Genomic DNA, 12,937 nt, shown 5'->3' on the forward strand with positions numbered 1-12,937 from the left:
GCGTTTTCACAAAGAAGCAATTGAATTTATTTATTTAATGTTACCCTACTTATTTGCACTATTTATTTGTGTTCATAAAATAAATCAATAGGAAAATGAAAATTGGAATAGGAAACAGTTTAGGACCGTCAAAACAATTAATGTGATTAAGCCAGTTTATGTAAGATGTTAACAAATATTAGCTCCAACCAAAAAAAGTGAGTTTCGAGTTGATTCGAGCATTTAAATACTGCCAGTAAATTAGCGTACATTATTATTCGCACACAGCTATGTTATGAGCGAAGAAACTAATGCTCTCGATTTATTCTAGATTTAGTTGGGTGGAAAAACATAAATCTTTTTTTACAAAATAAATGCATCGCCATATTTGTCAAACCGAACGCATTTATTGAAACCACGATATGATCGGGAGAAAACCCCGTTCAAGTTCACCTTAAAAGGATGTTAGCAATTTAGATAATCAATCGATGTGTTGATACACTTCCATGGGCACGGTTCGTGGAAAATCAGCCCTCTTCCAGGTTCGCCCTTTGCCTTTGCGTATAATCCAATCCGGATAGTCAAATTTGTACACTTTATCTCAGATCAACTGCCGTTGGGCTACTCGGCTACTCGGCGACCCGCGTCGACCTTGATGCCACTGTGGCTGGGGAAAAGCCTGTGCCTTGGCACTATCTTTTTAGGGTGCTTAGGCACGATTCGTCTCATAGTTGGGAGGGATGTTCTTTGCGGTAGTGGCGAATACACGAGGTGGTTTGAACAACGCCAGTACTTAATTTGTAGTCGGTTTAGACCTTTGTTTTTGCGGTGCAAGTGCCTCGGCACTGCCACCCTTCGCTGCGAGTCATCTCGAAAGAGGCATACAGCAGCAGGGTGGTAACGGAAAACCAAGTTAGTGGTTTAGTGGGTGTGAGTCCCACACTGTTCCTGAGGGCCTTCCTCAGGTTCGTACATTAGTATTCCAGCTAGCTTGTTAAACCAATAAAAAAAAAAAAAAACTGCCGTTCGGTTCAGCGTTCGTTCACACAACACAACACAACCATTTGCTGGGTATTTTGGGAGCTGGCGTCACAACGAACCGGCGGAGATGCTAAACCGATTTCCCATCGCAAACACCGGAACTAACATCCCCGGCCGTGTTACGAAACTCGCTGGCTAAAAGCTTTCGAGTGGGATTTAAACCAGCCCATGTGCCTGCGTGAAGGTGAAGTGTAAAGGGCAAAATCGATACCATGGCCACCGGCGGCATTGGAAGGACCCTCGACGCGGAATAGTTCGCCCTCCTTCTCGACACAACCTCGCAATGGCAATAACAAGCATTTCCTGTGGAGTAATTTAAAAGCCCGCCTCGGACTGCCGGATTCGACCTTGAGGTTGAGTTCGGAAAGGAGCGGAATGGAGCACATTGAATCGCGGATTGAATCACGCCAGCCGATATCTACGATGCGATATCTATGACTAGCAATGAACCAATCAGTACCAACTCATCAGCATTGGTAAATCATCGGCAGCTGATGGAAGGTGTGCCACTCGTTCGCACTGATGAAGAAAGAAAAATGGATCGAATGACGGTCCCTGGAAACCCCACAAACAACCCGTGACTTTCCCGTTGAAAAGGGAAAAGGCGGAAAGCGTTCGAAAGGAATCCCTTCTTAGCAGTAATGAGACTACAGCCATGGGCTAAAACAGATAGAAACCAAACGCTAAATTGCTATTCTCTCGCACGACTAAGGGCTTCCGCATTCATTTCGCAGAGGAAAAATTGCAGGAACAACGAAGCCTCGATCAGAAAGTAAATTAAACACCATAAAATGATTCTACTTGAACGAATATAGCGAACAAACGTAAGTGAGGTTTCTTTTCAACACTGCAACACGTCCATGTTCAGTTTTTTTCAATTTTATTCATCTTTACTTTTTTAATCAACTTAATTATTTTTGTTTTGTTGAATATTTTGCAATGTGCTTAGTGAACGTTTCACCTGATGTGGATGATCCAGCTTTAAACTGGATTAGCATATTCCCTTACTGCTACAAGTTATTCCTAGATCAAGTATTCCTAGTATTATACCCCTTGGGTGCAATTGCATTCAAATGTGCCAAATAATTATCCATTCAAATGTGCCACTAGCTTTCCCAAAGTGATTGCTAAACAGATTTAGCAAATCAAATCCGTGATTAAAGTGCTTCTCAGATCCGCATCTCATGGGGCTTCCAACGGCTGAGTGACTCCTAGGGCCTTAGTCCAGCTGGTCCACAGTGCTCAGCGTATAAAACTGTAATTGAATTCAAATCAATTCCGATTCCGAACCTAACTTCGTAGTCATAATTTGATTAAATGTATCCAAACGCTTTGATTGACGTAATTACATCGGCCCCATTGGCCCGGTTGTTCTACGGTCCGGCCGTCCCGTTGCGGGTTCTTCGCTTCCGAGATGCAAACATTGCGGTGATCGTGGGTGTCGAACCACCCACGGCCGTCGCCAACGATCACGGACTCTCGAATCGAACGGACTCTCGAAGGAATTGCAATCGATTCCTCCCCAAGCGATGTTAGGTCGTATTGGAATGCACACGCATTGAAAAGCAGCGCGAGAGCGATGGATGTAGTCCAAAGTGCAACCCTGCACTCACTGGACCATTTGGACCGCTTGGGCCTTCTTCTTACAATTATAATTTCATACGGGTCAATTACAGGATCCTCAATTTTGCCTGCCAAGACTATTTCCATTATTTTGCCTAATGTTTTCGACAAAGATTTGGCCGTCAATCAAAGTTTTTGAGCCTTTTCGGAGAAGTAATCAACTTTAAATTAAATGAAAAAGAAATGTGAAATGTGTCCGAATAGTGTTTCAATCTGTAATTATTTCGGTGCGCAAACAAATTCTATACTTTCTCTTTAATGCAAAAGGCTTGCGGTATGTGGCACAGCAAAGATTTATGTCTTTCCATCTTATTTTCCTCCGATGTCATTTCAAAATAAATAAATAAACAGTATTTTCGAGTCAAGAAAGGACGCAACATCTGTGAAGTTGATCAAGAATAAATAAGTGTCAATGCGAGGCGACCCGATAGTTTAACGTAACCATTTCGAAAGGTTAACTGTTGACTTGCTTTCCGATTCAATTTCTGGCGCCAGTCGAACGATTGATGTTCTGGGCGATTGAATCCTCGGAAAAGAAGGCGATTCAAAGTTCAATCAGCATTCAAAAACCCCCCGTTAGCCGATAAGAAACCAATCCATCTTCGTCCACTTACCGACGACGTTGAGCGACACGAAGTAGCTGAGGATCGGCTGGGTCGAGATCTGGCACTCGTAGAGTCCGGCGTCCCGCTTCTGGGCCCACTTGATCTGCAGCGTCCAGTCGTCGGTGCTCTTGTGATGGGTGGCCTGGAACCGCTGGTCCGAGGTGTAGGTGTAGCTGCCGACGGTCAGTATGTGGAGGTCCCGGTGGCGGATCCACGAGACCTGGGCGGCCGCCGGGTGAATCCATTTAAAATCCAGCAGCATTCCATCAACGACACCGTCAGGCCCGGCCGGCATGAAATGAGAAATGTTCGTCAAGAGTAAATATTTAATTTGATTATTCAAAGCCTCAACCCGACCGGTCCGGGGTCCGGGGCTGCCGATAAGAGTGAGACGAAGAAAGGGACGGCCCCGACTGGGGGTCTGCGGGATATGGTTGGGAGAAAATAATGGCTTCCCGGAGCGACCCGATCGGAGAAGCCGGTCTCCGGAAGGGCCCGAAAATCTGCCGTCTTTGTTTTGGCCTCTCCGGATCTTAATGTTCTTAATAATTTCTGGATGGTTCCTTGCACGTTTTAAGCGTCCTGTTCTTCCAGCCCTCCTGCTATGGCCCTCCCGCTCTAGTGTGGCCTCACCATCGCGTCGATGGCTATGAATACTAAATCTTTCGCCCCTCGAAGGATCATGCCATCGACGGGACGAAATGCGCAAATTGGCCTCGGCGAAAATTGCGCCCAAGTCGAGCGTGGCCGGGCAGAATTGCCGGTGCTGAGTGCCCATCCATCTTAAGGACTTCCCGAGAGCGCAACAGCTGCTTCGCGGGAGAACTTTTCGGGAGCAAATCACCCGAAGCTTAGAAGCCCTGCGGGTCCCTACCAACCCACGCTCTAGAGACTTCTTCCGCCGCCCAACAATCGCAAGCCGTTCCTTTGATCAAGGACCCCCCAGGTTTGCCGTGAGCCCCGCGAGCGTTTAGGGGATGAATGGTTGTTACCTGTTATTTCACTTATTTATTTTTCGTGCAGGATTCGGGCTTTCCTGCATCGAGCACACGGATTAAGGTATTTGTGAGCATGCTCTCGCCCGTATAGGAGGGATATGTAACGGATTCGGGACGCTAAAAGCACGGAAGCGAAAGGGCGTCTCTGGGAGTCGATTGAAGATTTGGTTTTTGAATGGCCAAAATAGGGCACAACAGGAATTTTTACTGTTCGTAAGCTTTTCAGAAAATAAAGACCAATCAGGCCAAGTGTTACTACCTTGATTGGAGAATAAACCTGAAAGTGAGCCTTGTTAATCCAAAACAAGATTTATATTCTTAACTTCTTGGGTAGTTTAAAGCCAAATGCATCGATCTTAGTTTAGACGCTCGACACTCTTTTTTAAATTTAATTTTTTGAACTACTTGTCTTGTCTACCATTTAATGTTATGTTTGACAATCTTCAAAGATCTCGGAAGAGGTTGACAATGGGGTAATTGGTAAAGTGTAGCACAACAACACAACAATCGAATTCACCAACGGAGAACCATTGCTTTGCTTCCTTTCGAACCAATTCTTCAAACGTTTCTTCGTATAATTATGATTATGTTTTGTGAAAGAAATTAATAGAATAAACTATAATTTAGATGCGATAAGTTTTTGCCATTATTTACCGCAACCCAACGAATGGTTCCAGGGTACATGATGTAACGCCGCCTCAAACGGTGGCTAACTAATTACAGATTGGCACCGCCTAAAGGCACCTTTTCTGTCCGGACCTTCGCCAAGGCCGGATTGCAGAGAAGCCGCGATCCTCGCGATACATCAAAACGTCCTGGGGTCCTACGGGGCCAGGCAACGAAAGACTACATTATAAAACAAAACGGCCCATGATCGACCCGTAATTCTTCCTTTCTTCACCGTAATCGACGCTGAGCACACCAAAATGAGCTGATAATTATTGCCGCTGAATGAAAATTTATGAACCCCCCGCTAGGCGGAGCAACCCGCATTCGAGGGGCCGCATTATTCTCGCTTGCCAGGACATTATCGAATTTTTGATTACTTTTTGAAGGTAGACTGGCCTGACTGGCTGACTGGTTGGCTGAGTGGCTGAACCGGCTGCCTCCCGATGCGCGGTAAACAGTCAACAGTCAAGCCTTGCCATTGCAATTAAGGGAGCTCAGAAGTCAAGCCCGCGAAAGTCGATTTTCCCGGACTCTTTCTCCGGCGTTCCTGGCTAGACGGGGCACCCTGTCTGAGCCTGTTTATCCACCGGGCCCCCCGTTTTTGGGGGGCAATCAGTGGTAATTTTGTTTGGCTTGGCTTGTTTGCGACCGAACCAGAAAGAAGGTAAGCAAATTAATTCATCTTATGCTTAATGAATGTTTATTTTTTCCACGACCGTGGACGACCACGGCCACGGGTGGACGTCGACACAAAATATGACTGCCCTTATTTCATACGTTTCGGCGGGCGCTCGTTCGGTGACATGTAGGCCACACGAATTAATTGAAATATATGGTGGCAACAATGTGCTGACCACACTGAAAGATGAGTTGCAATTGCCGCCCGGCCGAGTCAGCTGTTTGCAATATTTACCTGCGGCTTTCGCGTTATTAAAAACAAACACAGTGCCCACAGCCAATGAGGCGTTCCAATATAATTTAAAACGAAAAGAAACAAAACATGATAGGCAGAATGGCAGAATTCCCCGTTTTCATCAATGGCTGAATTAAAAAAAACCTATTCATAATCAATGAGAAAAAAACAATTAAAAATGGCACCAAAGAAACAATGATAAGGGCTACAAGTGAAAGAACAACGGAAAAATTTAGGGAAAAAACTTTGAAAAGGAACTCAGAAATAATAAACAATACTAGTTAATTGGTTAGCATTATAAACATAAGAAAGACAAAAATACATAAAATACATAAAATAAACAGTAAACAAGTCGTTGAAGTAAAATAAATAAAATTAATGATCCTAGAAAAATATAGAAACCTGTGATACCCTAACCCCAGGCGGTTCGTGACAGTGTTAAGCAAGGCTTGTACTACATCATCCAAACACTAAGCCAATCCTGGCACTAAAAGGCCGAGATCATTGCGCCCTTGATGGGGACATTAGTGAAATTTAAACCGAATTAGGCTTGTAGTATCTTTGGTTGGCCCTATGCCAGCCTGTCACTTCAACACCCCAGAGCTTACATGCCACACCGGACGGCTCGTCGGCCGGGAAGTGACAGCGCAATCCTCGCTTTTAACATCGCCCATTATGACAGGACGCTCGCACCCGTGGGAGGCGCTCACTTTTACCCACACTTTCCGTCGGACCGGCTTTTTCGGGAGGCCAGGTGCAGTACGCAAAAAGCGCGCTGCACCGACCACGCCGGCAGGGCCAGCGCACAGTGGTCCCAAAGTGTCGTCTTACCGTTTTGTTGGCCAGATTCATCACCCGACAGCTGAGATAAGCGGATTTGCCGACCAGTGCGGTCACATTGGTCGGTGTTGTGTCGTCGAAGAACGGTGCCTCCCATTTGCCGCTGCTGCTGCCGCCACCGGCACGTGTCAACGACTGCGGCTCCTGATGGGGCGAGTGCTGAGCCGACGCCGGCGAGCCCGAGCCCGATGCTATCGAGGCTGCGGCCACGTAAGCGCTCAGATGAGCGGTGCTGATATCGAGCAATGATTTATACCCGTCGACGGGTTGGCTCTGCTGGACGCCACCGCTGGTGATATCTGTAATTGGAAATGGCAGATGGAGAGGAAAATTGTTTCAGTACATCGATCACGGTGCAACCTCCGGTGGCCGATGGTTCAGAGGTCCCCGAGTCCATCGGAGTCGAACTCCGCAGGACCGCCGGTGAAGAGTTGACGTTGGCGAACTCGCCTTGGATGCGAAGGTGTGGTCACCATCTCGACCGTGGTCCGTTGCCCGTATGTTTATGTTATCCGCTGGTCAACCGGGAATAACCGGCACCATCTACAGCAGTCTACACTGGATCTACCACCTTGGCCGGTTGGCCAGTTTTGGCATGAATCTGTTATCGAGCGCCCCCCCGAAGGGCATGTCTTCTAATCGTAACATCTTTGCCACTCGCTCGCTGGCTAGCTGGCTGGCCCGACTGGACATTGGTCAGGACAGTGGCAATAATCAGGCACTGTAATCTTCACTCGGCGCACTTTAATGCTTTGTTCGACCACTGGCGAACCTCTGATACTCGGTAGCCAGTGTGTGCCAGCCGCTGGGCCGGGTCGGGTTGGGACACTCGCACCGAACCTGGGAGCACTCTGCTCTGCTGTTTGCTCTCTAATAAATAATACAACACACATTCGTCTGACAATCATTTTTCATTTAAAATAAATGATCGTACCGAGCAGGGCGGATGACGTACGAGCGTAATTTAACTTGCAACATGCGAAGATGAAGTTGAGCCACGAGTCCGTGATGTTACTCTTGGGTAAAGTTAACGAAAGAAAGGCGCTAGATGGACGATGGTGAGCAGTGGAGTTCTGTTCGCATATGAACAGCAGCTGTCCGAAAGCAAAACTGTGACACAAACATTGTTGTTTTGCACTAATCATTCAAACCCTTTTTATGATAAATAATCATTCAAACACTTCTGACTAAATGGCTTTTGTCGATTGGTGAAATGTTGATAAACTTTGTATCTACAGAATCTAGGGTTCAATCAGAAGGTTTAGGATTAAATCTTTTAGTAAAGATTGAATCTTTTATGTTTACGTAAAGTGTGCTCACTCCATATAACAAGAAATAACAGAAAATATAGCAAACAATACACTGAATTTAAGCTCTTAAATTTCTTAGCTACCATAATGTGTGTTGAGCATAGTTATGTTGTGCGAACAATGGAAATTCCAAAATTAACAGTTCCAGTTCCGATTGAATAGCATTAATGTGTAGCATTAAATAAGCAAAGTGACACGCTTTGAATCACGCATTGAATTAGGGAAACAGCTTGTACATAAAAAAGGGTGCCCGGGCAACAACTATAATCGAATCAATCGCTGTGTATCTTGCTCATGGGGTCGGACCCAACAAGCCGGCGGTTTCTTCCGGCGCCGTAACCCACACGAATCCGATGATTAGTATGAATTTTGCATAATCATGCCTAAACGGTGCATGTACAACATTTTGCGTGTAACGAGACCACACCGGACACGGTGGTGCATGCCAACCACACATAATGTATTTTGCTATAATAAAAGGCCCATGTACAACGGGGCCTGGTTAAACAGGCTCAACACGTGCCAATTAGCCTCACCAATTGGTGTCATAAGAAATTTATAAGAAATATTAACGAGGCAAAATGCATGCCTAGGGTTGCACTTTAAACCTGGCATGCCATGAGCTTGGCTAATTGTATAATTCTTAGCAACATCTCATATTGTTTCTTGTGTTGCCCATTACAGGTCGAGCGCTTGGTGCAATTATTTACAATTCATTTATTGCTAACGAGCCCCCGGACCGGGAATAATATAATTAATCTCCTACTCAGTAATTACGTTTGCTAAATAATAACAATCCATCTTCATCCGCGAGACCTCAACGAACGTTTTTCTGTGAAAAGCCCGATCCCGGGTGCTGGTGTTGCACAATTCCAGCAGCAGCACCTAAAACCCAAAAGCCCCTTTTTTTCCGCTATCGCCGAAAGATAAATAACACATGTTGGGCTGCCCGTTCTAGTCGCGAAGGCAGCGCTCGCGGCCGGGTTTTCTCAGTCCTTCGGGACCGGTATCTGCAGTCTGCTGGCAACCGAGGCTGGCCAGATGCAGCCAAAGCGAGCAACAAACTGCACTCCGCACTCGATATGCCGGTGCCGATGGTGGCTCACAGGCCAAAGCTCGCCGTCGCTCGCCGTGTTTGCTCAGCTGCAGCCGGTGGGCCGGTGGGCCAAAAGATTAAACAAACCAGACCCACGGCATGCATGCGACACAGTCGGCCCCCACGGGGGATACTCTGGGGCTCTCTGATTTGATATAAATGTACATTTTCTTGTTCCGCATTTCGACACACACCACTCACCGGAGGGAGCTTACCGGAGCGCGGAGGGTCTGGTACGACTGGTCGTTAATTCGTTCTCCGCAGGATACGGAAACGAATTCTTTCCGCGTGCTGCCAGAAACCCTTCCCGGAGTGCCACAGGCGCCCTCGAGGCTTCAGCCGAATTTCTTGTTCCATTTCAATAAAGTTTGTGTTTGCACGCTGAATTATGGCGCTAGTTTGCCATAAATTACATTCCAAACTCCCTTCTGCTCACCGGGAAGGTATTTTCTTCCCGGACCGGGTGGTTTCGGCAGCACTTCGTTTTTTTCCGGTGGCGAATCCGGAACCACTCCGGCACGCGGTCGTAAACGTATAGCGCAAGCAAGCAACGCAAACCCATCGTCGGACAGCTGGCCCAATGTCGCCGAAAGTTATGATCCACTTCCGCGGGCTATTTTTTGGGCGGTTCGTGACACGACGATCGCCCACATATGGTGCGATTTAAAACTAGTGGAAACGAATCCGGAGTTTTGTGGAACAACAGTCAATACATGCTATTATATTAATTTTATGCTTCTTTGTTCTAAGTTCTAAGTTCTTTTGAAGAATAGTTAGAAGAAAGCAGTCTGGCATTTTGAGCAGCTTCACCAGTGTTCAGATGATCCGTGTTTGCCTTCGATTAGAATTGAAAGAAGAATTGCTTTGGCGATACTGAGATTTTTATTTGGGGTTCATGTTTTACAACCGTTCCAATAAAAAAAACTCGATGGAAAAATGCATTCTTCTACGGCTGTCCTCTCAATTGATTGGCTTTGCGACTCCTGAGCGCAGAGCTTAAAGCATATACAAAAACTACTTCAACTGGTGAACATTTTGAACTAAAAAGTCCGCTAACAGCGCGTACTGATACGAATGATGGACTCAATTCGCTAGTAAAGTTAACACAAATTTCTGTACATTTCAGAGCCCGAGATATCTTTTGTTCCAAACACTGTCTGTTGACTTGACCAGTGTCGATGTTTAGCATAGCAGAAAACGTCGTGGAATTGCCAAGAAATCGAGATTGGACTTTTCACTCATAAGAAGGTAAGCAACCGTTTAAATATACTTTTATTTACACTTGTGGCAACCGGTTATCTGGACAATGAACTGTTTTTGTCAAAATAAATAATTAAACAAATAAATTAACAGTTTACGATGATTGATGATTTAGGATAAATACGAATCAAAATGTTCAAATGATTGAATTCATAGTTTAACATTGATGAGAAAACATTGACAAGAAACTCAAACGTTCAATGAAGAACATGACGGTAAACCCACGTCATCATGTGTACGACATGTATCCGGTGGAATGATGGAGGACTCTAAGCTCCGCCTAGAGGATTACTCTCATTGTATCGGACAGATTTGTGAAGCCTAAAGGATAACCTCATAAAAACCCACTCTGCGAGCTAGCTCTTCTTGTTTAGAGTACATCGTAAACTTGTGACCATAACAGCCACCGGGGCGGAGGGCGGGGGCTGAACTGAACGCATCCCGCCATCCATTAGATAATTGAAGCGAACTTTTGCAAACTAGCCGGCCCTACAAATTAATGGAACCCGCCGACCGAAGCCGTCCCAATCCATTCAAATCGTGCACGTCGGGCCGGGGTCCGCATGATGGGATCATGTGGGTCGCCGCCGCTGAAATCTGCCGGCCCGGCCGCTGGATCAAATTTAAATTTATGCATCCATCGTCCAACCATCCAACGCACGGCCAGGCGGAGATATCTAATCGAAAGTTATTGCTGACGCCAAAACGGAAGTTATTCTTACACCCCGGCGCCCGTCAGCACGCAGGCATACCAGAGTGAACGGCGAGGACGGCCGGCCGGCCGCCCGTAGGTGGCCACCACTCTGCTTCGTCGGACGTGACAAATAAGTTCGCTTTGGATGTAGTTTAATTATTTACCGCTTCATAAACCGACCTGACGGGTCGGAGAGATAATCGGGTCGGCGAACGGCACGGCCGGATGATCCGTGCGGCCAAGAGCATCCTGCTATCGAACGATAGTGGGTCGCCGGTCAGCCGTTAGCCGTTCTTCCGGCACCGGCCAAGGCACCGAAAAAGGTTTTGTCCTTGGATGGTTAGGTCGCTCGCATTGGAGGCGGCCAAGGCGGATGCATAAAATTATGGTACCATTTTTCATCCCTTCCTGGGCCACATTACCTCGGTACCGGGGGCTTCATAAAGCAAAGATATTCCAAAAATCCCGCATCCCGCCCGTGGTCTTGGACTTTGCGGGGCACTTTTTGGGGTGGAGAACTATGTCCGAAATGCGTTTGTCGGGATTTTTCTTTCCCCACCGAAAGGTAAGGACCTGTCCTGCGGTGTCCTCGGGCGCACCTAACCCAGCAGGTGCGTCCCCGTCGTAGGATGCCGCCGGCGAAGCGTGAAGAAGATCTTTAAGAATCTATGGCCCGCCCGGGAAGGTGGGTACTTTTTACCGATCGAAAGGAGGTCCCCTCCTAAGGTTAAGCTATCGGAAACGGGCGGCGACCGGATCTGGGCAGTTAAGTTTTATTGCCGTAAAGATATATTAACTACCGGCGCACGGCGTTCTAGCGGGAAGTAGCGCCCGACCGAACGGCCGACCAAATATTTCCATCATCCTGCGACGTTCTGCGGTATCCCACGGCTGTCCAGGAACCGCTCAGGAACGGGAAGTTATTTCCCTCGTTATTCATGCTCGGCTCGGCCCCCCTTTTTTACGATCGAATGATAACGCGCCCTCCCCCGGGAGCATGCGGCATTAATTTTGCACACCGCCAAAATTTGCTTCACCACTAGAGCCGAACTAATTTATGCGTCTCCGCTGCAGATGATTCGATCGGTCGCTTGATTGGGGATCCCAGGTTTCGCCTGGATCTTGCTCGGGTTTCCGGGATTCGAAAACGAAATCGGTGCAATTAAAACGTAATGTGCGTGAGGATGTCGCAGCGAACCCCTCGATTAACTTCCTGCGAAGCGACATCACACCCAGGACAAGATTTTAGTGTGACGTCGTAGCTGCGGTATTACTCCAACTTGGTAAAGGAAGACAGATCTGGGATAGGCTGGGTGGTCGACCTGACACCCGCGAGGGATTTACGGTCTGGGGTACCACCGTAAAAAAAGTCATTCCCTGGACTAATGAGCTCCTGCGAGGGCTAACAAGATTTCCGTGGGGACAAATTCAGCCGCGCACACACACACACACACACACCTGTCTCTCTCGGGAACAGTTTATGTTGAGCCACTTGGGAACCCTGGCTGCCGTTTCCGTATACCGGAAACGAGCAGCCAGATGAACGACTCGGCTGGTTGTAAACAGGCAATTTACTCTGATAAAGTAAAATTTAACTTCATGGCACCCACGAAGATAAATTTGAGCCGCGCGCGAAGTCGCTGGTCACGGTAAATCCGCGATCCGCGAGCAAGATGGAACCGTACCGATAGGGCATCCTTTTCGAGTTTTAAATTTGTCACCGTTGACTAATGAGCTCGTTTTAAATCACTTCCCTGGTTCGCCGGCGCCTTCCTTCGTGCGATAAGCTGCCACTGAAGCGATTCTTTCACCGGCTTCAACGTGGCGCTATCATTTCCTACAATTAGATTAGGAACATGTCCACTTTGGTGGCCTGTTGCGCCTTTAGGGTATGTCGTTATGCTCACAA

The 12,937-nt window shown here is 47.1% G+C and overlaps 1 protein-coding gene across 1 annotated transcript in view; it reads right to left on the bottom strand.

Moving 5' to 3' along the window:
- LOC128278613 (hemicentin-2-like) overlaps positions 1 to 12,937 on the bottom strand; it is a 102,163-nt gene that overhangs the window by 24,088 nt on the left and 65,138 nt on the right. The window contains exons 2-3 of the mRNA XM_053017344.1: positions 6,660 to 6,967; positions 3,258 to 3,468 (exon numbers count right to left, since the gene is read on the bottom strand). Of these exons, the coding sequence (XP_052873304.1) occupies positions 3,258 to 3,468; positions 6,660 to 6,967 (519 nt within the window). The remainder of the gene's footprint in view (positions 1 to 3,257; positions 3,469 to 6,659; positions 6,968 to 12,937) is intronic.

This window comes from Anopheles cruzii, chromosome 2 (genome assembly GCF_943734635.1).
Source record: "Anopheles cruzii chromosome 2, idAnoCruzAS_RS32_06, whole genome shotgun sequence".
In the NCBI taxonomy this organism is placed as follows: domain Eukaryota; kingdom Metazoa; phylum Arthropoda; class Insecta; order Diptera; family Culicidae; genus Anopheles; species Anopheles cruzii.